Genomic DNA, 25,875 nt, shown 5'->3' on the forward strand with positions numbered 1-25,875 from the left:
TTTCGTTAGACATTTGCTACTGATGAGATCTGAGGAGCTTCCGGTATCTATGAGGATTCGGCCAACTCTCTGGTTGGCCACTTTACATTCAATAACGATAGGGTCGTCATGCGGCCCTCTTACCCCTCCAAGATCTTCTTTAGTGATGACAATCTCAGGAAATGAATATTTGGAGGGCCGTTCTTGGTGAACGGAATTTACATCTAACCGTCTGATATTGTCTTTGTTGCCCCTAATAGTGGGGCCGCCTCCTGAGAAGCCGCCTGCAATGGTGTAGACGACTGCATCATCTGTATCGGAGCTGTCGGCCTGTTGATTCTTTTTGGTCGACTGCTTTTTCTAGGAAGTGTTCCCCGTAGATTTCTTGACATAAGTGTCAAGATCACCTTGCTCAGCCAGGCGGTCCAGATACCGCATGAGACTGATGCATTCATTGGTGTGATGACCAACATCTTCATGATAATCACAGAATTTTTCTTGATTCTGATTGTTTGCAGAACCCTTCATGGGGACCGGCTTCTCAATTGAGATCCGTCCCTTGATTTCCTTTAGGATAAATTGGTTATCCTTGTTAAACACATACTTTGGGGAGTATGGTTTGAATTCTTTTTTCTTCTTCTGGGACGGCTGTTAAGAGGAATCAGTTGCCCAGACCTCTTTTCTCTTCTCGTCTTTGTTTGACGACTGCTTCTGTCGTCCTTCTCTTTTGTCGGACCTTTTCCCGTCTGACTGTTTTACCGTACTACAAAGATCAGTCGCCTGTATATAGGCTTCCGCTTCAATCAAGGCCTCTTGAAGAGTCGCCATCCTCTTTCGGACCAAATCAAATTTGAAGGTCGACCCATCTTTGAGACCTCTGAAAAAGTCAGTATAGGCTACTTCATCCGGTAACCCTTGAATCTGTATTCTCATCAGGTTAAACCGCCTGATGTAAGAACGAAGCCCCTCCTTCTCGCCCTGCTGAATTGTTCCTAAATCAAGGGTCGTCTTCTTCGCAGGGATGTTCATGGCGAAGTTGGAGGTGAATAAGTAAGCAAGCGTCTTGAAGTTATTTACACAACCAGTCGGCAGGTTTCTGAACCATTGTTGTGCGATTCCTTGGAGAGTCGCTGGGAAACACTTGCACCAAGTGGGATCATCCAACCCTTGAAGGTACATCAGGTTGGTGAATGCCATCAGATGGTCTTCTGGGTTAGTAGTGCCGTCATAGGCGCCTACTAATACATTTTTCACTTTGGCCGGCTGAGCGGCTTCAGTAATTTCCTTGGAGAAGGTCGACGGTTGTTCACCAAGTCTAAGCAACCGTAGCTGCCAGTCCATAGGTTGGACATTTTTTGCTGCATGTCCACCAAACGGAGGTGGCTGTAAAAAATATTGTTGTTGCGGTACAAACGGTAAGTTTGGTACCGCCTGGTTGCTATGAAAGCCAGACTGACGGGAGGTGCCGCCTGACTGACTCTCATGATACGAATGAGTATGCCTCATCGAGGTATTTCGCAGACTATCTTGGAAGTTTGAAGTAGAGGCCGACTCTGACAATCGGTCACTCTTCTTCTGCTCTAGCAGTAGCCGAGCATCTGTGTATGTTTTCCTCGACCCGTCCGCCTGAATATGATGAACAAGTTTCCTATTTCCTGGAGTAGGAAAACGGTATTTTGTGAAATCAAGGGCAGGTGGCTCCCACTTCCTAGATTTAGGATGAGGGGTCGCCTCTCGCCCTTGAACTGGCTTCCTCTTCCGTGAAGTGGAGGGTCTCTTAGCCGACTGCTCCTTGTCCAGAGCAGGCGGCTTCTTGTTGATCAACTCTTGAATTTCTCCCTTGAAGTCCCTCATGAAGGTCATGAGTTCGTTCCTTGTGATGGGAGCAGACCCATCAGTCGGCTGCTGCCGAACAGGCGGTGCGCCTACTGGCTCGCTTCCAGTTTGAAGATGTTCCCGTTCCCTCCTTTCGGTATGACGGGTACGTCGGGCCCTTAGGGTCCCGTCTGAAGCTGTGTGAGCTTGAACTTCAAATTCATTCTCAGTATCGTGGTCCGACTGAACTAGAGGATCGTCCAGGGGACGTCTCTCTTCAGGAGCCGGTACAAACGTGGGTGCCATCTCAGAAGTACTCTCCCCACAGACGGCGCCAAAATGTTTTGGGGTTTTCTGATGTCCTGCGGGAGAGTTACAATTCCGAGACTGGAACCGGACGCCTGTACCTGCAAAACAAACGGATGCTCCGGATGATTGGAGATCCGCCTCCGACGGTCAAGTTAGTACTTGATTAAGGAGTAATTAATGCGGAAATTAAAGTGATTGGGTCCCTCTAGGTGAGAGTGTTTAATGTGTGTAATCTGCGTAATCTCTCTTAATGAGGATTAAGGGAGGTATTTATAACCTCGGGAAACGTGCCAATCTAGGTTTAGGTTAACCTTGGGCTGATTGGGCTTCCCTCGGAAGTTGGGCCTAGGTGGCCGGCTTCTCCATTAGGCATGGAGTATGCCATGTGTCATGACATAATAAGTCCAGGGTGGACGAATAAGCGTGTGCAACGTGGCAAGCCCTAAGAGGTCCAACGGGGGGACACTTGGCAGGACCTGATTGGCCCACGTGGCGCATTCCGATTGGTGGGAGAAAAATCCCCTAATTAGTAAGCATTAATGTGTTCGGGACTCAAACCCCCACAATAAGAGGTATCATGGTTTGTTCCACCGCAAATTTCACATGAGAAGGCATTGACTTATGAGGAGCTTGAACAGGCATTTCCACCCGCATTTAGTTTTTGCAACCCCTTTTTCAAAAGCTTGATTTGATGTTGGAGTTGATCAACTTTTTCCAATTCATATCTTCCTCCCTTTTTTGCTTGAGGCTTCCTTCGGCCCCCCCATGAGTAATTCTTTGCAACTTCTTCTATTGTGGCTTCAACTTGATTTTAAGGGATTTTAATCAATTGCCCTCCGGCTCCCGCATCTAGGTTGGCTCTAGACATCGGCTCTAGACCATCGTAGAAGAATCTCATAAGCAAACTTTGGTTGTATTCATGGTGTGGGCATGCTTGAACTAATTCCTTAAATCTCTCCCAAGATTCTCCCAAAGTTTCATTCGAATCTTGCTCAAAGAAGGCTATCTTCCTTCTCATCTCGGCGGTTTTCTCTTCGGAGATGAATCTCTTCAAGAAGGCCTTCACAACCTCCTTCAATGTAGTGAGAGAATTGGGCTTGACATATTTGAGCCACTTCTTTGCCCTTCCCGTAAGGGATTGTCGGAAAATATGCATTCGTATATAATCTTGGCTCACTTGATTTGTTTATATCATAGCACATAGTTCAAGGAATCGATCAAGATGTTCTATTGGGTCCTCACTTGGAGATCCGGAAAATTGCTCAGATTGCACCATCCTTGTGTATTGGGGATGGATTGTGAAGTTTGTCTCGGTAATAGGCAACAAGATGCCTCTGGTGAGCTCATATCCCTCCGAATTCCCAAATTCTCGAAATAAATAAAGCTCACTTGCTCATGCTCCGCCATATCGGTAGTAGCTTCACTAGCAAAGGGAGAAGAATCACTATCATAATCAAGTATCGAACCAAACCCTCTGTTATCTTCGTTAAAAAGTCTTCTAACTTGTCTCAAGGTGCGTTCGAGTTCGTGATCAAGTGGATATGTAGGTGGTCCCTGTGATCTCCTTTGCTTTCGACAAAGCTAAACACACCACTGACAATCACAATCAAATGACTCAAAGTAAAAGAAAATAAGACTCTAAAGCAACACAAAAGCAACACAAATTAGACTGTTCCCCCGGCAACGGCGCCAAAATTTGATGAGAAATGGAATGTCTTCGTTAATACACTTTTCCTATCTAATTAATCCTAGTTTACCAACGAGTATAAAGGCGAGCAAGGGTCAAATCCACGGAGAAACGGGAAATTGTGAAGCTAAGTGCCAACGAAAGAGGCTTGAAAAGGGTGTATATGAATAAGAGGGGAGTAAAACCAGGCAACAAACAACTAAGGCTAACAAAATTACTCTAACAATTAACAAAGACTAACAAGGATTATAAACTATGAGATTAAAAACCCTAGGGGGATTGGGGAACATCAAACTTGGAGATTAAGAGCTAAACACATAGATAATCAAGGATTCACAACCAAGGGATCAAAGATCCTACTTAACACAACTCATTCCCATGCAATTGATTAAGGAATGTATAAACTACGATCTATCCTAACATGATCACTCCCGCGCATCAATTAGGACATGTAATAATATGGTCAATGGTGCATAACATCAACCATATAACAATAACCACAAGTTCATACAACAAGGGTTTAAATCCCCAAAAATCAAATATTTAATCAAATAGCAACCAAGTCATCCATTCCCCTTTCCCTAGATAAAGTCTAGCCTAGGAGAGAGAAACTACCCATATCAACAATACCCAAAATATTGGCCATAATCAAAATCATAGACATAACTATCAATAATACTTGAAATATGTAAATAAACCAAAATAAAAGAGAGTAAGATAGAAAGAGCTCACAAAGCTTCAACTTTGTATTGAAATAAGAAAATGGGTCTTTGAACCTTCAATGGTGAACCACCAAAAATCCAATAGAATGCTCCAATATTAATTACAAGGATGATTAAAGCACTAATCTAGTTTAAAGACTAAAGTTTGGATGACAAAAAAACTAATAATCTGAACTTTCTCTCTCTAGAAACTCATACAAGCATTAATGGAGGCTATTCTCTCTCTAGAAATGTTCTAAGAACCTTGCCCTAAAATGGAATAGCTGCTTTTATTCATTCCCAAATCAGATTTTAAATGGGGAAATAAAAACGGGTTGGGCTGACAGCGTGCGCGCCCTCTACCGTGCTTTGCGCGCCCGCGAAGGCTACTGTGCGCGCCCTCTAATAATGTATGCGCACCCGCGAAGGATATTGTGCGCGTACTCTACAGGGCTCACTTGGCATCTACAGAAAGTTGCCTTGAATCTTAAAGCCAAGTTGCGAGCCCTCTCCAGGCATCATCGCGCCCGCGCAGAGTGGTGTGCGCGCCCTCTACAGGGCGCGAGGCATCTACGAGGGAAACAACCTGATTTCATCTCGATTGCGCGCCCTTTCTCTTGGATTGCGCGCCCGCGCAGAGTGGGAGAGAGGGCTATCCTGGGCGTGCAGCCTGATCAGAAGCTCCTCACTTGATTTTTTCATGAAATCGGCTCTCGAAACTATCCCGAACTTTCCTCTACTTCACGTATCGATCGGTTAACCTGCAAAACAGAAGAAAACACCCAAAAACAGTACAAAAAGGTAAAGTCGAGGGGAAGTACGAGGGAAATGGCATTGTTGTGTAATATATGGGAAAGCACGGCAAAATAGGGCTAAACAAGCGATAAATGGAGGGAAATGGTAAGGAAATGAATCCCGAATAGTGGCATAAATGCCACTTATCATCTAACTATCAAAACAATGAATAGAAAAATCCCCCATCCCTCTGAGTTCCATACAGAATAGCATCAGGTACTTACTGGAGACTTTCAGTGCTACAACATTGATTGCCAGCAGCAGCAGCCTTTAACGAGGGGTCCCATTGCTGATTTGTTCCTCCATTCTCCCCCTAAAACTTGCCACACTCTTCCTGCACGCATTTGATCCTTTACTGATCAAGAATTGATGAGTTACCGTATACATCAGCTTGCTTGCTAGAAGGTTGCACCGGCCTCCAAACTTTCTGAGCTGTAGGAACATAAGTTTGTTTCCATACCCTTTTGTTAGGGCAGATATCTACCGTATGTCCCATGCCCTTACACATGGAGCAAGTGACAGGCTTCCACACAAATATCACCTCTTGTTTCACATTACCACCATTTTCATCTAAGAATTCAATATGCTCCATAAAACTACCATTAATCTCTACCTCTATTAATACCCTTGCATACTCAATAAGTTCTTTGTTGGCAGTAGCTATATCAAGCTTCAAAGGCACACCCACCAGACCCCCTATCTTCATGAGGGTAGACTTCCCCCAAAACTTCAAGTCCGATCCAGGCAAACGAACCCAAACAGGCACAGTGCTAATCTTCTCCTCTCTAAGGTTGATTCTAGGCTTCCTTTTCCTCACAATCAAGGGCTTCCTATCAAACAACATAGGACCAGCATTCATGGATGCATCCCTTCCTTCAATAGATCCAAACCTAACAAGGAAAACCCCATCTGGCATCGAACAAACCCTTTCAATCCTGAATCTCCCCCAATCCTTCTTACAAAACCAGACAACATAGAAATAGGTGGCCTAGCACCTAGCACATAGCACACAACAGCCTGATTCCATAAATCAATTTATGGACTCACGTCCTCCAATGTCAATTTAGGCTTCTTCTTAGAGGGAATCTTGAATTCACCCCCATTTTTACATCCATTAATGGCTGAGTGAACAGAATTAGCATCACCAACATTCCTCTTCTTGAATTTATCAACTAACCTTCGAAAATGAAATTTACTCGGAACCGAACGTAAAATTAATAGATTCAGGATTTCCTATGGCATTGTTATATCCATGGACACTACCTTTACTATCACAAATCATCATAATCGGAGTCGGGTTCTCAAAATCAGGGCACTTAGAAAGATCGAGATCCCCAATAATTGGTTTCAACCCACAACCCTTTATCCCAGAAAAATTCAAAACCCGAGGAGTGTGTTGATGAATTACTTGACGCCTTTGTTGATACTGCTCATAATGAGAAGCTTCCTCACCATCGCAAACTTCCGCCATTGGAGGTTCCTCTAGAATCGACCCATCTAGCCAACTCTCGACATATATATCTCCCGAACTGAAGTTGCCTTCTTTCTTCTTCGAGAAATTCTTCGGACCTTCTTTCCCTTTGTTCTTTAGGTTAGATGAATTCTTCCTTTTTCCCTTCTTTCCTTTAACCATGGCTAAAAAGCCAAAGGTTTGAGAACCAGAATGGCGGGGAAACCGAGAGAATTCTCTCAACTTTCACTCTCTAACTTTCTCTACTTTCATTGGATTTAATTAGCTTTGTTGAATGCATTTGACTTTCACGTGATTCAATTAGATTTGTTTGAATTCATTTGAATTTCATTCAATTCAATTAGCATTGTTTGATCATTTTCACTTTCATGTGATTTTAAAAGCTTTGTTTGAATGTGTTTGACTTTCATTTGGTTCAATTAGCTTTGTAAAACGTGTTTTACTTTCATTTGATTCAAAAAGTTTTGTTTGAAAGTGTTTGAATTTCTTTTAATTCAATTAGCTTTGTTGAATGCATTTGAGTTTCATTTAATTTAATTAGCTTTGTTTACATTCATTTGACTTTCATTCAATTTAATTAGTTTTGTTGAATGCTTTAAACTTTCATTTAATTCAAACAGTTTTGTTTAGATTTGTTCGACTTTCTTTTGATTTAATTAGCTTTATTTAATGCTTTTGACTATTATTTGTTTCAAAAAACTGTGTTTCAATTTATTTGACTTTAATTGTATTCAATGAGCTTTGTAGAATGCTTTTGACTTTCATTTGATTCAAAAAGCTTTGTTTGAATGTGTTTGACTTTCTTTTGATTTATTTAGCTTTTTTGAATGCATTTAATTATCATTTGATTCTTTAGCTTTGTTGAATGCTTTTGACTCTCATTTGATTCAAAAAACTTTGTTTGAATTCATCTGACTTTCATTCTATTCAATTAGCTATGTCGAATGCTTTTGACTTTCATTTGATTCAAAAAGCTTTGTTTGAATACGTTTGAATTTCATTTAAATCAATTAGCTTTGTTGAATGCATTTGCCTTTCATTTGATTTCATTAGATTTGTTTAAATTCACCTTGACTTTCTCTCTATTTAATTAGCTATGTTAAATGCTTTAGACTTTCATTTAATTCAAAAAGCTTTGTTTAAATGTGTTTGACTATCATTTGATTTAATTAGCTTTGTAAAATGCTTTTGACTCTCATTTGATTCAAAAAGATTTGTTTGAATGTGTTTGACTTTTTTTTATTCAATTAGCTTTGTTGAATGCACTTGATTTTCATTTGATTCCACTAGCTTTGTTTATATTCATTTGATTTTCATTCTTTTTAATCAGCTTTGTTGAATGCTTTTTACTTTCATTTGATTTAAAAATCTTTGTTTGAATGTGTTAGACTTTTATTAGATTCAATTAGTTTTGTTGAATGCTTTTGACTTTCATTTTATTTAAAAAACTTTGTTTGCTTTTTTTTACTTTTATTCTGTTTAATTAGCTTTGTTGAATGCTTTTCACTTTCCTTTGATTCCAAAAGCTTTGTTTGAATGTGATTAACTTTCAATTGATTCAAATAGCTCTATTGAATGCTTTTGACTTTCATTTTATTCAAAAAGGTATGTTTGAATGTGTTTGACTTTCTCTAGATTCAATTAACTTTGTTGAATGCTTTTGACTTTCATTTTACTCAATTAGCTTTGTAGAATGCTTTTGACTTTCCTTCAATTCAAAAAGATTTGTTTGAATGTGTTTGACTTTCTTTTGATTCAATTAGCTTTTTCGAATGCATTTGACTGTTATTTGATTGAAGTAGCTTTGTTGAATGCTGTTAACTTTCATTTGTTTCAAAAAGCTTTAATTGAACGAGTTTGACTTTCTTTAATTTTGATTCAATTAGCTTTCTTGAATGCATTTCACTTTATGTGATTCACTTAGATTTGTTTGAATACATTTGACTTTCATTCAATTCAATTAGCATTGTTGAATGTTTTTAACTTTCATTTTATTCAAAAAAATTTGTGTGAATGTGTTTGACTTTCATTAGATTCAATTTTCTTAGTAAAACACTTTTGACTTTTATTTGATTCAAAAAGTTTTGTTCGAATGTGTTTGACTTTTTTTTTATTCTCTTAGCTTTGTTGAATGCATTTCACTCTCAATTGATTCAAAAAGATCTGTATGAATGTTTTTTAATTTGGTTTAATCATCTTTGTTAGATGCTTTTGACTTTCATTTGATTCAAAAAGCATTGTTTGAATGTGTTTGACTTTTTTTTCATTCAATTAGCTTTGTTGAATACATTTGGTTTTCATTTGATTCAAATAATTTGTTGAATGCTTTTGGCTTTCATTTGATTATAACACCTTTAGTTGAATGTGTTTAAATTTCTCTTTGTTCAATTAGCTTTGTAGAATGCTTTTGAATTTCATTTGATTCAAAAAGCTTTGTTTGAATATGTTTGATTTTCTTTTTATTCAATTACCTTTGTTTGAATGCTTTTGACTTTCATTTGATTCAAAAAGTTTTGTTTAAATATGTTTGACTTTCATTTGATTCAATAGCTTTGGTAAATGCTTTTGACTTTCATTTAATTCAATTAGCTTTGGTAAATGCTTTTGACTTTCATTTGATTCAAAAAGCTTTGTTTGCATGTGTTTGACTTTCATTTGATTGAATTAGCTTTGTTGATAGTTGTTGCCTTTCATTTGTTTCAAAAAGCTTTAATTGAATGAGTTTGACTTTCTTTTGATTCAATTACCTTTGTTGAATGCATTTGACTTTCACGTGATTCAATTAGATTTGTTTGAATTCATTTGACTTTCATTCAATTCAATTAGCATTGTTTGATCATTTTCACTTTCATGTGATTTTAAAAGCTTTGTTTGAATGTGTTTGACTTTCATTTGGTTCATTTAGCTTTGTAGAACGTTTTTTACTTTCATTTGATTTAAAAAGTTTTGTTTGAAAGTGTTTGAATTTCTTTTGATTTAATTAGCTTTGTTGAATGCATTTGAGTTTCATTTGATTCAATTAGCTTTGTTTGATTTTATTTTAACTTTAATTCTATTCATTTAACTTTATTAAATGCTTTTTACTTTCTTTTGATTCAGAGAGCTTTATTTGAATGTATTTTAATTTGATTTAATTATCTTTATTAGAAGCTTTTGAGTTTCATTATTTTCAAAAATCTTTTTTTGAATGTGTTTGACTTTCATTTAGTTCAATTAGCTTTGTAGAACGGTTTTTACTTTCATTTGATTCAAAAAGTTTTGTTTGAAAGTGTTTGAATTTTTTTCTGATTCAATTAGGTATGTTGAATGCATTTGAGTTTAATTTGATTCAATTAGCTTTGTTTGAATTTATTTGACTTTAATTCTATTCATTTAGCTTTGTTAAATGCTTTTTACTTTCATTTGATTCAAAAAGCTTTGTTGGAATGTGTTTTAATTTAATCAAATTATCATTGTTAGAAGCTTTTGACTATCATTTGATTCAAAAAGATTTGTTTGATTCCTTTTGACTTTCTTTTTATTCAATTAGCTTTATTGAATACATTTGACTTTCATTTGATTTAATTAGTTTGTTGAATGCTTATGAATTTCATTTGATGTAAAAACCTTTGTTAAAATTCATTTGACTATCATTCTATTCAATTAGCTTTGTAGAACGCTTTTGACTTTTATTTGATTCAAAAACCATTGTTTAAATGTCTTTAAATTTCATTTTAAAAAATTAGCTTTGTAGACATTTCACTTTCATTTGATTCAATTAGCTTTATTTTAATTCATTTGACTTTCATTCTATTCAATTAGGTTTGTTAAATGCTTTTAACCTTTATTTGATTCAAAAACGTTTCTTTGAATATGTTTGACTTTCATTTGATTTAATTGGCTTTGTAGAATGCTTTTGACTTTTATTTCATTAAAAAAATCTTTGTTTGAATGTGTTTAACTTTCGTTTGATTTAATTTGCTTTGTTGAATGCATTTGTCTTTCATTTGGTTGAATTAGCTTGTTTGATATCGTTTGACTTTCTTTCTAATCTATTAGCTTTGTTAAATGCTTTTAACTTTCATTTGATTCAAAAGCTTTGTCTGAATGTGCTTGACTTTCATTTTATTCAATTAGCTTTGTAGAATGCTTTTGACTTTCATTTGATTCAAAAATCTTTGTTTAAATGTGTTTGACTTTCTTTTTATTCTATTAGCTTTGTTGAATGCTTTTTACTTTCATTTGATTCAAAAAGTTTTGTTTGAATATGTTTGACTTTCATTTGATTCAATTAGCTTTGTTGAATGTTTTTTACTTTCATTTGATTCAAAAAGCTTTGTTTAAAAATGTGTGACTTTCTTTTAATTCTATTTGCTTTATTGAATTCATTTGTCTTTCATGTGATTCAATTACATTTGTTTGAATTCATTTGACTTTCATTCAATTCAATTCGCTTTGTTGGATGATTTTTGACTTTCATATGATTCAAAATGCTTTGTTTGAATGTGTTTGACTTTCTTTTGATTCAATTAGATTTGTAGAACGCTTTTGAATTTTGTTTTATTCAAAAAGTTTTATTTGAATTCATTTGACTCTCATTCTATTTAATTAGCTTTGTTGAAGCCTTTTGAGTTTCATTTGATTTAAAAATCTTTGTTTGAATGTGTTTTACTTTCATTTGATTCAATAAGCTTTGTGGAATGCTTTTTACTTTCATTTGATTCAAAAACCTTTGTCTGAATGTGGTTGACTTTATTTTAATTCAGTTAACTTTGTTGAATGTATTTTACTTTCTTTTGATTCAATTAGCTTTGTTTTAATTTTTAGACTTTCATTCTATTCAATTAGCATTGCTGAATGCTTTTTACTTTTATTTAATTCAAATAGCTTTGTTTGAATGTGTTTAACTTTAATTTGATTCAATTATCTTTGTTAGATGCTTTTGACTTTAATTTGATTCAAAAAGCTTTGTTTGAATGCGTTTGACTTTTTTTTTATTATTATATTAGCTTTGTTTAATGCAATTTACTTTCATTTGATTTAATTAGCTTGGTTTTAATTCATTTGACTGTCATTCTATTCAATTAGCTTTGTTGAATGATTTGGACTTTTATTTGATTCAATTAGCTTTGTTGAATGCAATTGACTTTCATTTTATTTAATTAGCTTTGTTGAATGCTTTTGACTTTAATTTGATTCAATTAGCTTTGTTGATTGCATTAGACTTTCATTTGATTCAATTATCTTTGTTTGATGCTTTTGCCTTTGATTTGATTCAAAAAGCTTCGTTTGAATGTGTTTGACTTTCTATTTATTCAATTACTTTGTTAAATGCTTTTCACATTCATTTGATGCAAAAAACTTTGTTTAGATTCATTTGACTCCCATTCTATTCAATTAGCTTTGTTGAATACTTTTGACTTTCATTTGATTCAAAAAGTTTTGTTTGAATGTGTTTAAATTCTTTTGAATCAATTAGCTTTGTAAAATGCTTTTAACTCTCATTTGATTTAAAAAAATATTGTTTGAATGTGTTTGACTTTCCTTTGATTCAATTAGCTTTGTTGAATGCATTTGACGTTGATATGATTCAATTAGATTTGTTCGAATTTATTTGACATTTATTCAATTCAACTCGCTTTGTTAAATGCTTTTAACTTTCATTTGATTCAAAAGCTTTGTCTGAATGTGCTTGACTTTCATTTTATTCAATTAGCTTTGTAGAATGCTTTTGACTTTCATTTGATTCAAAAGCTTTGTTTGAATGTGTTTCACTTTCTTTTTATCCTTTTTTTTTTTTTTTTGAAAATAAGCGATTTTATTACGAAAGAATGAAAAAATACAACTTACAAAGAGAAAGTTGTAAAAACTCCAAAAACAAACAACACAAGCCCGAGGGCGCAAAAACAAACCATCACCCAACTCCAGGAATCCAAGCCACCTTCTAGGAAGGGTACGAGGAGACAGGGAGAGGGACCCCACCTAGCCTCAAGCAAGAAGGCACCTTCTAGGAAGGGAACATCAAGCGAGGACTAGGACAAATACACAAAACTAAGCTACAAGAAAACGCCTACAAGAACTCAAGGAAGAAACAAACCAAAACACAAGAACAAAACCAGCTTCCCAGAGCAGCAACAGCTTAAGCAAAAGAAAAAGCACCAAGCCTAGGCATTGCGGCCCATGACACAACCAGCCAGCACCCAGGAACATCTAGCAGACCAACCCCGAGGCAGGAGCAGCACCTGAAACTAACAGCAGACCAAACAGCTAACACCCTACACAGATCAAGCAAACGGCAACAAAGCTCAAGCAGCCATCAGAGATAGCCCCTAATCCACAGTCTATCAAAGAAACACCGAGCAGGCTCACTGATAGCCATCAAAAGAACAGACTGCAACGAAGAGCAGACTTAGCAGCCTGAACAGATGCATTAAAACGCAGCTAATCCACAATCAGCAGACACAAGAAGACTCAGAGTGCACAGCACACCAGGCAATAACAAAGCACAACACAGCAGTTAGGGTATTCTGCCTTTGAGAAGCTGCAACCACTTGCAATGCTTCCTAGACCAAGAGCCATCAATAATCTGCTGTAATCTGCCCAGGACCTCTAGACAGGCTGAACAACACAGCTTCTGAAGGATAATCACAGCTCTATTCCAGTAGACATGATTCCTAGCCAGCCAAACGTGATATACACAAGCTGCAAAACCAGCCAGAACACTTTCTTCTGAATCAAATCCGAACCCTATCTATACCAGTGTTTCCAGGACCCTGCTAGACTGAAATTTATCTCACTAACACCTAGCTAAGAAGCCACAATCTTAATGCATTGCCTGCTGTACCAACAATCAAAAAACAGGTGGCTATGGGACTGACTAGCAATCCCACACAGGAGACACTCAGCCTTTGTCTGATAACCAAACCCAGCAAGCCTATCTTTTGTCTTCAGTCTTCCTTGGGCTACCATCCAAGAGATAAATGAGTGTTTTGGTACATTGTACCTATTCCACACCCACTTACACCAAGTAACCTTACTCTGAGTACCTTGGAGCCACTCATAGCAATCCTTGATCCGATATCGCTTACCCATCCAATTCCCAGAAACAAAACCCTGCTGGATTTCCGTTTTCACAGAACATAGTCTCCTCCAAGCCCGGCCATCACACTTCTTAGGGGAATACTCCCACCAGTCTTGATCCTTCAAATAAACTCCATGAACCCACTTAACCCAAAGTGAGTCCTCTTTCTTAGCAATTTTCCAGACATACTTGCCCAGAGCGGCTTTATTCCACTTACTACAATCTCTCACACCTAAAACACCAAATTTTTTATCTTTGCAAACCCAATCCCAAGCAATGGGGGGGGGGGGGGCAAAGAACAGCCGAACCACTCCAAAGGAAGGCCCTACACAATTGAGTGATCCTATGAACGACACCCTTAGGGAGCAGAATGCATTGAGCCCAATATGTGTGCAAGCTAATAAGAACAGAATTAATGAGAGTGGCCCTAACATTGTAAGAGAGGTTTCTACTAGACCAGCAGGTGATTTTAGCCAACATCCGATCAACAATACTATCAAAGTCCGAAGCTCTCATGTACTTAGCATTGAGAGGAATGCCAAGGTATCTGAAAGGAAAAGCACCAACAGTAAAACTGGAGTTACCCAATATCTCCATCTGTAAATCCTCTCCCATATGACCAAAGTACACAGCAGTTTTATTAATATTAGCACTCAAACCCGAAACTTTTTCAAAGGTCCTCAGAGCTCTAACCAACAGAGAAAAAGAACTTTTATCCCCATGCCCAAAAACCATGAGATCATCCGCAAAGACAAGGTGAGTAAGGCCCATATGCTTGCAACCTTGGTGAAACTTATAACCCCAGAGACCTCCCACCTTCTGAAAAAGTCTAGAAAGGTATTCCACGACCAACACGAACAACAGAGGAAAGATAGGATCCTCTTGTCGAATACCTTTCTGCCCTTTAAAAAAACCATGAAGTCCACCATTAAGCATAATAGAATAAGAGAGGGTCGAAACACATTCCATTACCCATCCAATAAATTTCTCAGGGAACTTGAGAGCCACCATCATGTTCCCAATAAAAGTCCACTGAACAGAGTCATAAGCCTTCCTCAAATCCACCTTAATAGTGAACCTCAGAGCCTTTCTCTTGTTATTATAATTGTTCAATATATCGTGACAGACAGGATATTATCAAGAATCGAACTTCCTTCCATAAAAGCACCCTGATTCTCACTAATTAGGTCAGGAAGCACAGACTTTAACCTCGAGCACAAAAGTTTGGAGATAAGCTTATACACGACATTACAGCAGGCAATGGGTCTATATTGGCTAACGTGAGTAGCATCAGCACCCTTAGGCACCATGGTTAACAGGGTATTGTTCACTTGTTTAAACAGACAACCATGATAAAAAAAAGATAACACAGACTCACATAATTCAGATTTCACAATTTCCCAGGAGGTTTTAAAAAACTTACTGGAAAAACCATCTGGACCAGGCGCCTTATCATTAGCAATACTCCAAGGAGCAGTCTTCACATTCAACTCAGAGAAAGGAAGGCAAAGCTTATGGCCCTGATCATGAGTGAGAACCCTCCTTATCTCAATAACCGAGCTATGAATAGTCCCCTCGGGCAGAGTATTAGAACCCAAGAGGTCCTGATAGTACCCAATAAAAGCACCAACCACTTCATCCGGATTTTGAATGATTTGATCCCCCTCAATGACACTACAAATTTGGTTATGAACCCTCCTTTTCTGAATAAACGCGTGAAAAAAGGAAGTATTCAAATCACCGTCCTTGAGCCAATGCATTTTAGCCTTCTGCTTGAGAAAAGAGAACTTCGCTTTGTGAGCAGCCTGATAACCCATTCTTGCCTGTTTTTCTTCAATAATGAGATCTTCATTAGTAGGATCCTTATCCAACTTTTTCTGTACAGCCATCAACTTGCAAGCAGCCTCAAAATCTTCTATTTCAATGGAGGACTGAGAGCTCAGGTTCCTGTCCTTCAAAGCCTTCTTCACTGCCTGCAATTTTTTAACCACTCAAAACATGGTTGTTCCCCTTACCTGCCTGCACCACTCTTGCTCAACTAGCGTCAAGAATCCCGGAGCATCAGTCCAAAGATTAAAAAATTTAAACGGCTTTGCAGATTTATCACTCAGGCCAAACAAAGTCATACAGCAAGGGCTATGGTCCATAGTGCCTTCTGGGAGAAAAATAGCAGAAGCTTTGTCAAACTTCCTAAGCCATTCATTATTTAAAAGCACCCTGTCAATTTTCGAACAAACTCTATGATGCCCATCTTGTTTATTGTTCCAAGTGTAAAAGAGACCACCAGCTTTAAAATCAGTAAGATCATTCTGACTCAGGAAGTTCCTGAAATTCTTCACCTCATCAAAAGTACAAGGAGATCCTATTCTATCCGCTAAATTGAGAATGTTGTTGAAGTCACCACCAATGAACCAAGGATCCTTCGCACCACTAGCCAACTCAGAAATCTGGTCCCATAAGACCTCCCTTTTCTTCGGGTCATTCAAGCCATAAACCATAGTAACCAGGAAGACAATGCCCGAGGCTCTATGTTTCACAGAAAGATGAATAAGTTGTTCTTCAACCTTGAGCACAGTAACCTTGAAAACAGCAGGGATCCACATGACCCAAATTCTACTTTGTCACTCTTAGCGTAATTAGCAACCACAGAACAACTATCTCCAAATTCTTTTTATTCTATTAGCTTTGTTGAATGCTTTTTACTTTGATTTGATTCAAAAAGTTTTGTTTGAATATGTTTGACTTTCGTTTGATTCAATTAGCTTTGTTGAAAAGTCCTAGAGAGAGAAAATCCTTCTTCACGCCATTGTTTTTCCCTCGAAATCTGTGATTGGGCTATGGCCAAGGGGAAGAAGAGTAAAGGGAAGAAGGGTTCCTCATCTAAGACTAAGAAGAAACATGGACCTAAACCTAGAACCCGATTAAATGTTAGAAATGCTCATAACAGAGAAGAGGAAGCTGGTCTGAGGTCAGCTGGCTTGATGGTGAGGATGCTCAGGAAGATCCTTCAAGGAGAGTTTCTCAGGAAGATAAGGAGCGACACTCTACTCAGTTTAATCAGTGGCTTCAGGTAATTCATCAAAACTCCCCTATTTCTGGTGATGAGTTCAATGGAACAGTAACTCGTAACTTTGAAAATGTTCAATCAGGCTCTATAAACCCAACTCCTTTTATGATGATTAGAGATAATATCTCTGCGTCGCGTATATCTGTTGCTGGTTTGAATATGGGTATGACCCCTAGCCCTCGTAATACCCCCCTAATTTTGGAAACCCATGTTGTTAGGGCTTCTGAGAATGTTGGATCTGAGGGAGCTAGGAGATGGAGTGCTTTGTTCAGAAATACTAGAGATAAGGGAATTGATCTGACTAGGGATAAGAGCTCTAATCAAGCTAATGATGGCAGTAGAATGGAAAATGGAGAGAAAGTGCATTTAACTTCAGAAGATGTTGAGTCAGAGATTCATTATTGGAGCTCAACTATCATTTGTTATGCTTTGGGTACCTTACTTTGTGATGAATGGCTTTGTGCGACGTATTTGGGGGAAGATTTGGGATTGATAAGGTGAATCTCCTTACGAATGGGGTTTATCTGATCAGATTCCGAGCAAAAGAGAATATGGAGAAGGTGCTGAATGGGGGTCCAGTGATGTTTGGTAGCAGGCATGTCATCTTGAAAAGGTGGGAACCTGGTATTAATTTAGACAAGGAAGGTGTTACTGAGGTCCCTGTCTGGATAAGGCTGCCTGGTTTGAATTTTAAATTCTAGGGCCAAAGTGCTCTGATGAAGATAGGAAAGCTGGTAGGGAAGCTTGTGAAATCTGATAAGGTTACAGCTAACAAATAAAAGCTGGATTATGCTTGTCTTATGATAGAAGTTTCTATTGATGGAAAATTCCCTACAGAAATTGAATTTCTAGATGAAAATAGAGAGAATGTCAACCGGAAGGTGGTTTATGAATGGAAGCCAGTTCAGTGCAAGAAATGCTCAGGTGTGGGACATAGTGAGGAGACCTACCCTTCTTAGTGGAATAAACAGTAGAACAGGAGGAGAGGGCCTCAAAATAGGGAAGTAGTAAGGAAAATATGGAGACCAATTCAGCCACGTGCTCAGGATACTTCTCAGAACGCCAAGAACCAGCAAGATCAACAAGAGGAGGTGGCAGTTAATGTGATTACAGGGAATAGATTTGATTAATTGGAGAATGAGGAGAATGATGATAGTAGTACTGTTCCACAAGGAGATCAAAACCAGGAATCTACTAGAAATGCCAAGTTAAGTAGTATTGATGAAAGGATGGAAATGGATGGGTTGATTGAGGAAGGGGAATGCTCCTGCTCTTCTCATGGATAGTGTGGGTTTTTGGAATGTGAGAGGCCTAAATTTGCATAATAAGAGATGTGATGTTTCTTTGTTTTTTAACCATCACAACTTGGGCTTATTTGGGCTAATGGAAACTAAAGTAAAAAAGAAGAAGTTTGGTGCTGTTTTTAGTAGCTTTGGTAATGAGTGGTCAGTGACTGCAAACTATTCTAAGAGTGATAAAGGTCGAATTTTTTTTTTTTTTTGGTAAATAAGCAATTTTATTACCAGAGAATAAAAGTTACAGCTTTACAAAAAAAAAAAACAAGACTGTAAACGCCGAAACTACACAAGCCCGTCGGGCAACCAACCTCCTAATCTATCCCAAACTGTTATCAGGCCACCTTCAAAGAAGGGTACCTGAAAACCGAGAGGGAAGGAAACACACTGGACTCAAGTAATCAAGCACCTTCGAGGAAGGGTACTGATTACGAGGACCAGAACAGACTACGGACAACCAAACATTAAAACAAACCACGACCTACAATACACAAAACACCAAGGCCACAATAAAAACAAGCTAAAAAACCAAAAATAACAAGAAAATAGCAATGAGACAAGCAGCTCCCTTCAGGCCTTGACAGCATCAACATCATCCAGCTGAGCAAGAGCAAACACAGCCAGCCTCCACAGAACTCAAGACACAGCCACACCCCAGAACACAGCCCAGCTGCACCGAACGCAAAAAACACATCCCCAACACTGCACACAGCCTGCAACAGAAACACAGCAACCCAACTTCTCAAATAATCAACAACACACATCAAAACAACACTCAAGGCCCCAGCACAGAAACAGAAACAGGAATAGAAACCAGCATGTCCAGTTAAGAATAGAAGCAGGAACCAGCAAGTCCAGAATCCTTGACAGCAATAATAGCAGTCAACTGAGCAACAACCAGGAGTAGCTAGCCTCTACAGGAACATAGAAGACCAGCACACCCCAGAATACAGTCTACATCATCACCACAACAATCCAGAATACAGGACTCAGCAACACACATCAGCAGGCAGAAGCTCCCTTCAGGGTCTGACAGAGCAAGAACCAGGGCAAAACCTATATAGGAATGGTATTTCTCAGAGATCTCAGCCACTTACAGTGCCTTTTCTTCCACGTTCCATCAATAAGTTGTTGAGCACGCTCCACCACTGCTAAACCCACTCCATGACAGAGCTTGCTGTGAATTGGAATATCATGATTCCAGAGTGCCGTGTTTCTAGCAGTCCACAAGTAGTACACCAAAGCAGAAAGGCTGGCATATCCTATTTTCCTCATAATTGGATCTTTAAATTGATCCTTCCAGTTTTTCCAAGTGTCGTTAATATTAAAATGAATTTCATGAACTCCTATCCAGCCACTCACAAATCTCAAGCATCTCCTACTATAAGCACAGTAAAAAAAAGGTGGTGTTGGCTTTCAACATCAGCATCACACAGTAAGCACATAGTTGTATCACAAATACCATGCTTAAACAAAATATCTCTGGTCTTGAGCTTATTCAGAACTGCTAACCAAGTGATGAAAGTTGTTTTAGGGATGTTATACCTGCTCTAAACCCAATCAGTCCAATTCACCTTCTCACCTGAACCCTGAGACCAATTGTACACAGTAGCAATAGAGTATTTCTGATCAGTCCAATTTTCAGTTATGAATCCCACCTTAAGCTCTTCCTTAACTTTGCATATTTTTTTCCATGCCCAACCATCAGCCTTCTTTGGATTATAATCCCACCAATCTTGATCCTTGATATAAACATCATGAACCCATTTTACCCATAATGAGTCCTTTTTTCTTGGCAATTTGCCACACATACTTACCAAGAGCAGCTTTATTCATATGTGATCAAGGTGGAGGAGCAATTGATTCATATGGCTGTCAAACATAGAGCCTCTAGTTGTGATTTTCTTGTCACTATGGTTTATGGTTTGAATGATCCTAAGAGGAGAGTAGAGCTGTGGAATCAGCTGACTGAGATAGCTAAGATCTCTAAAGATCCCTGGCTTATTAGTGGTGATTTCAACAATATCCTTAATTGGGAGGATAGGATTAGGTCCCCTTGCACTTTTGATGAGGTTAAAGACTTTAGAGAATGTTTGAGTAAAAATGATCTGGTTGATTTCAAGGTAGGTGGGCTATACTATACGTGGAATAATAAACAGGAAGGGCAACATATAGTTTGCTCAAAAATTGATAGAGTTTTAGTGAACAATGACTGGTTGAGTAAATTTGATAAGGCCACTGCTGTTTTTCTTCCTGAACGTACTATGGACTACTATCCTTGTGTGATGAACATTTTTGGTCTAAATGAGAGGTTTGTTAAGCCGTTCAAAATTTTCAATCATTGGACTTCTGCTCCTGGTTTTTTTATGCTTGTTCAGCAACATTGGAATATTCAGGTTACAGGCACAGCAATGTACAGGGTGGTAAAGAAGTTGCAGGCTGTTAAGAAAGCTATTAAGGCTCAGAATTTGTGCTCTTTGTCTTCTGTTGAAACTGCTGATTTGGAAGCCTCCTCTAGGTTGATGAGTGTGCAGAAACAATTGAACCTTAATCCTTGTAATGAGAACTTGATATCTGAAGAGAGACAGGCTAAAATCTTGTATTAGAAGGCTCATGCTGATAAGTATACTTTCTTGAAATAGAAGGCCAAGTTACACTAGCTAAAAGATGGAGACATGAACACAGCTTTTTTCCATGCTTACATTAGAAAGAGGAGAATTCAGAACAGGATTTGTAGTGTTACACAGAACGATCAAGTGGTGCAAGATCCTAATGAGGTGGTGGGTGCTTTTGTGGGTTACTACCAAAATCTGTTGGGAGATAGTTACAGTCCTGAGAGATCGGTGCATGCTACTATCATTGAGGAAGGAAAGGTGTTGAATCAAGATCAGAAGGATATGCTCTGCTGCCCTTTCTCAGAGACTAATGTTAAAGCAGCCTTATGGAGCATAGAGGATGACAAGGCTCTTGGTCCAGATGGGTTTTCAAGTTTCTTAAAACTTCTTGGGACATTGTGAAACAGGACCTACGTGAGGTTGTTTTGTCTTTTTTAACTCATGGTTGTCTTCTTAAACAAGTTAATAACACTCTATTGACTATGGTTCCAAAAGTAGATGAAGCTATATATGTCTCACAGTATAGACCCATAGCTTGATGTAATGTCTTGTACAAACTCATATCTAAGCTGCTTTACTCAAGACTGAAGCTGGTTTTACCTGAGTTGATTAGTGAGAACCAGGGAGCGTTTATTGAAGGCAGATCCATTCTAGATAACATCTTGGTGTGCCAGGATATGTTGAAAAACTACAACAACAAGAGGAATGCGCCTAGATGTACTATCAAGGTAGACCTCAGGAAAGCTTATGACTCTATGCTCTAGTCTTTCATTAAAGACATGTTAGAGGCTCTCAATTTCCCTGGGCAGTTTATTGGCTGGATTATGGAATGTATTTCTACCCCTTCCTTTTCTCTTATTATTAATGGTGGCTTGCATTATTTTTTTAAGGGTAAGAGGGGCATCAGACAGGAAGACCCTATTTCTCCTTTGATGTTTGTTCTTGTCATGGAATATTTGTCTAGGCTCTTGAAGAAGGTTGGTGGGCTCAGGAAATTCAAATTCCATCAGGGCTGCAAGAAGTTAGGTTTGACTCATCTAGTCTTTGCTGATGATCTTATGTTGTTTGGCCATGGTGATAAACAGTCTTTCTCCCTTCTCATCGGAGCTCTTAAAACTTTTGAGAAAGTTTCAGGGCTTATAGCTAATTCTGAAAAGACAGTTGTGTATTTTGGTAGTATGGAGGATAGTATGAAGCAAGAAATTTTGGGTAACACTGGTTTTATTGTTGGGTCTTTCCCTTTCAGATATATTGGCATTCCCCTCAATGCTAAGTACATGAGGATCTCTGACTTTGACAGTATTATTGATAAAATGCTTGCTAGAATTACTTGTTGGTCTAGTAGGAATTTATCCTATAATGCCAGGATCACTCTTATAAATTCTGTTCTTATCAGCTTGCATACCTACTGGGCTCAATGTATCCTCATGCCTAAAGGAGTTATCCAAAGGATTACTCAACTTTGCAGGGCTTTCCTGTGGAATGGATCTGCTGTGCTTGGTGGTGCCCCACCTATTGCTTGGGATTGGGTTTGTAAACCCAAAAGGTTTGGTGGCTTGGGGATTAGGGACTGTAACAGATGGAATAAGGGAGCTTTAGGGAAGTATGTGTGGAAAATAGCTAAGAAGGAGGACTCTTTATGGGTAAAATGGATTCACAACATTTATTTGAAGGATCATGACTGGTAGGCTTATAGCCCCAACAGAAGTGATGGCTGGGCTTGGAGAAGACTTTGCTCTGTGAAGACTGATCTACAGCAAGGGTTTGAGGCTGGTAATTGGACTAGCAGAAAGTATAAGATCAGTGAATGTTATACCTGGTTACAGGGAGCCCAGACTAAGGTGATCTGGGATAAATGGGTCTGGAACAGGTTCAATAGCCCTAAGCACACTTTCATTTCTTGGCTGGCAGTGCAAGAAAGACTCAAAACCATAGATAGGTTGTCCTCTTTTGGCTGTAATCTGGATACTAGGTGTTTATTGTGTGGGGCTGCTTCTGAATCTCATAAGCACTTGATTTTTTATTGTCCTTACTGTCTGAAAACAGTCACTACTTGGCTAGGTTTCTCTGAGAAACACTTTAATCTGATAGCCTCTTGGAAGCACTGTTACAGACAGGGGAATGATTTGGTTCAAAGAAAGATTTTTGGAGCTACTCTGGCTGCTTGTGTTTATTATGTTTGGTTTGCTAGGAACCATGCGCTCTGGGAGAAGGCTGTGATCCTTCCTAGACAGCTGTGCAAATCAATTTATCTGGAAGTTATAAGTAGATAACAACAGTTGATTGATAACTTTTGGTCTAGGAGACACTGCAAATGGTTACAGATACTTAAAAGCAGGCTGCCTTGCTAATTGTTTTTGCCTGTGTTCTATGCTGGTCTATGTTTCTGTGTATCTGACTTTTAATGCTTTATGCTGTACTAGGACTGTGTTCCTGTGTTACTGAGCAGCAGGGGTTCTGGTCTGTGTTTTCTCTTATTTTGCTGACTGTTTCTGTCTCTGTCAGGGCATGTAGAGGGTCTCTGCTCTGCTATTATGCCTTTTTTTTCCTAGTGCTGCAGTGCTATGCGTTGCTGGTTCTGTTTTGGTTTTGATGAGTTCTTGTGGTGCTGTGATCCTGATTTATGAGATGTTGAGGTGCTGGTTCAGGCTGTGTTCTTTCTCTGTCATGGTCTGTGTTGTTTTAGTTGGGCTTGACCTATTGCTGCAGGATCTGCTTTTGTGGGCCTGGTGTCAGACCTGGTGCTGTAGGCTGCTGTTCTTTCCTGCTGGTGTAGGCTGCTGTTTCTATTTTTTTGTTCAGAACAGGCTGTGTTAATGCCTGTGTTTTAGCTCGGTTGTGTTGTTTTGTTTGTGCTGTTGTGTTTCCCTTTGTCCTAGTCCTTGCTTGAAGTACCCTTCCTAGAAGGTGCATTCTCGCTTGAGGCTAGGTAGGTGTTCCCTCTCGCTGTTATTGATACCCTTCCTAGAAGGTGGTTGGTGACAGTGTAGGGAGGTAGCGGTATTTGTGTGCCCTCAGGCTTGTGTAGTTTTTGGAGTTTTCCAAAAAAAATTTCTAAGTTGTACTTTTTTCATTCTTTGGTAATAAAATTTCTTATTTACCAAAAAAAACAAAAAAAGAATGCTTTTTACTTTTATTTGATTCAAATAGCTTTGTTTGAATGTATTAAACTTTAATTTGATTCAATTATCTTTGCTAGATGCTTTTGACTTTAATTTGATTCAAAAAGCTTTGTTTGAATGCGTTTGACTTTTTTTTTTATTATTATATTAGCTTTGTTGAATGCAATTAACTTTCATTTGATTCAATTAGCTTGGTTTTAATTCATTTGACTGTCATTCTATTCAATTAGCTTTGTTGAATGCTTTGGACTTTAATTTGATTAAATTAGCTTTGTTGAATGTAATTGACTTTCATTTTATTTAATTAGCTTTGTTGAATGCTTTTGACTTTAATTTGATTCAATTAGCTTTGTTGATTGCATTAGACTTTCATTTAATTCAATTATCTTTGTTTAATGCTTTTGCCTTTGATTTGATTAAAAAAGTTTCATTTGAATGTGTTTGACTTTATATTTATTCAATTACTTTGTTAAATGCTTTTCACATTCATTTAATGCAAAAAGCTTTGTTTAGATTCATTTGACTCTCATTCTATTCAATTAGCTTTGTTGAATTCTTTTGACTTTCATTTGATTTAAAAAGCTTTGTTTAAATTTCATTTGAATCAATTAGCTTTGTAAAATGCTTTTAACTCTTATTTGATTCAAAAAACGTTGTTTGAATGTGTTTGACTTTCCTTTTATTCAGTTAGCTTTGTTGAATGCATTTGACGTTCATATGATTCAATTAGATTTATTCGAATTTATTTGACATTTATTCAATTCTTTTTTTTTTTTTTTTGGTAAGTAAGAGAATTTATTAATACCAAAGAAAGAGGGCAAACCCTCAAGGTTACAAACTGGACATTCCTATGATGACACCATCTGAAAAGGGTACACCAAAGGGGCCAAAGAAAGCAAAGCAGAGGGCAAGCCCTCATAACACCTAACTAGAGCCTGAAATATCTAGGCACCTAAAAAGCAAAAACCCGCAACAAACAAAAAGACAAATCAGCCTATCATCCTATAATTAAGATGATCAAGCCATTTACAATGTTCCCTTATCCAAGACAAATAAATAAGACCCTTAAGTCTGTCTACAATTTCAATTCGGGTAGCATTGCAAAGAATCCTAGGGTGAATAACAGCCTTCTTCAAATAAGCATGATTTCGGGCTAACCAAATATGATAAACCACTGCTGCAAGAACTGCCAGAACAACTTTCCTCTTAATCTGATCTTTAATGCTCTTCCTCCACCATTTCCAAGCTTCCTGAATATTTTGAGAAGAAACTGGGATATCAAGCCATTGACTCATAAGTCTAATACAGGTCTTACTGAAGCTGCAGTTAAAGAAAAGATGATCAGTATCCTCATCACTCTCCCCACAAAGTAAACAGCTGGCATCCTGACATATGCCCAAGGACATGAGTTTCTTTCTAGTTCTCAACCTATCCTGAACTGCTATCCATGTAATAAAAGAATGCTTAGGAAAGTTGAAAGAGTTCCAGACCCAAGCAGTCCAATCAACATGATGCATATCACCTTGAAGCCATTTATAAACATCAGAGATTTTATACTCATGATCCTGCCATCTGTTCTAAGTAAAGCCTGCTTTCAAATCCTCCTTAAGAGCACAAAGCTTTTTCCAAGCCCAACCAGCAGACTTTTTAGGGACATAAGACCACCAGTCATCCTCCTTGATGTAAACTGAATGTACCCATTTAACCGACAAGCTGTCTTCCTTCTGAGCAATTTTCCAAATGTATCTGCCAAGAGCAGCTTTGTTCCATAAGCCAATGTCCTTGATGCCTAGCCCACCTACCTGTTTTGGTTTACAAAGCCAATCCCAGGCAATAGGAGGGGTCTTAGACAAGACTGCATTCCCTCCCCACAGAAACGCCCTACAAAGTTGGGTAATTCTATTCACAACCCCTGCTTGTAGCAAAACACACTGAGCCCAATAGGTATGCATACTCATT

At 38.1% G+C, this 25,875-nt stretch overlaps 4 protein-coding genes across 4 annotated transcripts; 2 read left to right on the plus strand and 2 right to left on the minus strand.

The window, feature by feature from the left end:
• Window positions 1–5,638: 5,638 nt before the first annotated feature.
• LOC110728680 lies at window positions 5,639–6,202 on the minus strand. Its single transcript, XM_021908322.1, has one exon. It carries the CDS (start codon window positions 6,200–6,202, stop codon window positions 5,639–5,641), a length of 564 nt encoding a protein of 187 aa, XP_021764014.1.
• Window positions 6,203–20,047: 13,845 nt separating this feature from the next.
• On the plus strand, window positions 20,048–21,196 carry LOC110728681. The gene is made up of 2 exons (XM_021908323.1): window positions 20,048–20,778; window positions 20,887–21,196. Exons 1-2 carry the CDS (start codon window positions 20,048–20,050, stop codon window positions 21,194–21,196), a joined length of 1,041 nt encoding a protein of 346 aa, XP_021764015.1.
• A 377-nt stretch (window positions 21,197–21,573) lies between these two features.
• Window positions 21,574–23,570, plus strand: LOC110728682. Its single transcript, XM_021908324.1, has 5 exons — window positions 21,574–22,437; window positions 22,483–23,059; window positions 23,218–23,304; window positions 23,355–23,430; window positions 23,504–23,570. Exons 1-5 carry the CDS (start codon window positions 21,574–21,576, stop codon window positions 23,568–23,570), a joined length of 1,671 nt encoding a protein of 556 aa, XP_021764016.1.
• Window positions 23,571–24,905: 1,335 nt separating this feature from the next.
• LOC110728684 lies at window positions 24,906–25,433 on the minus strand. The gene has a single exon (XM_021908325.1). It carries the CDS (start codon window positions 25,431–25,433, stop codon window positions 24,906–24,908), a length of 528 nt encoding a protein of 175 aa, XP_021764017.1.
• Window positions 25,434–25,875: the final 442 nt, after the last annotated feature.

This window comes from Chenopodium quinoa, unplaced genomic scaffold, assembly GCF_001683475.1.
Source record: "Chenopodium quinoa cultivar QQ74 unplaced genomic scaffold, ASM168347v1, whole genome shotgun sequence".
Classification (NCBI taxonomy): Eukaryota; Viridiplantae; Streptophyta; class Magnoliopsida; order Caryophyllales; family Amaranthaceae; genus Chenopodium; species Chenopodium quinoa.

Coding starts and splice junctions, on each gene's coding strand:
- LOC110728684 (XM_021908325.1), bottom strand. CDS start 25,433: ATGCATCATGTTGATTGGACTGCTTGGGTCTGGAACTCTTTCAACTTT.
- LOC110728682 (XM_021908324.1), top strand. CDS start 21,574: ATGTTAGAGGCTCTCAATTTCCCTGGGCAGTTTATTGGCTGGATTATG. Junction 22,438..22,482: donor AGAAGGAGGACTCTTTATGG/GTAAAATGGATT, acceptor CATGACTGGTAG/GCTTATAGCCCCAACAGAAG. Junction 23,305..23,354: donor TTCTGTCTCTGTCAGGGCAT/GTAGAGGGTCTC, acceptor CTAGTGCTGCAG/TGCTATGCGTTGCTGGTTCT.
- LOC110728680 (XM_021908322.1), bottom strand. CDS start 6,202: ATGCCAGATGGGGTTTTCCTTGTTAGGTTTGGATCTATTGAAGGAAGG.
- LOC110728681 (XM_021908323.1), top strand. CDS start 20,048: ATGGCTGTCAAACATAGAGCCTCTAGTTGTGATTTTCTTGTCACTATG. Junction 20,779..20,886: donor GAGAGACAGGCTAAAATCTT/GTATTAGAAGGC, acceptor TGCTTACATTAG/AAAGAGGAGAATTCAGAACA.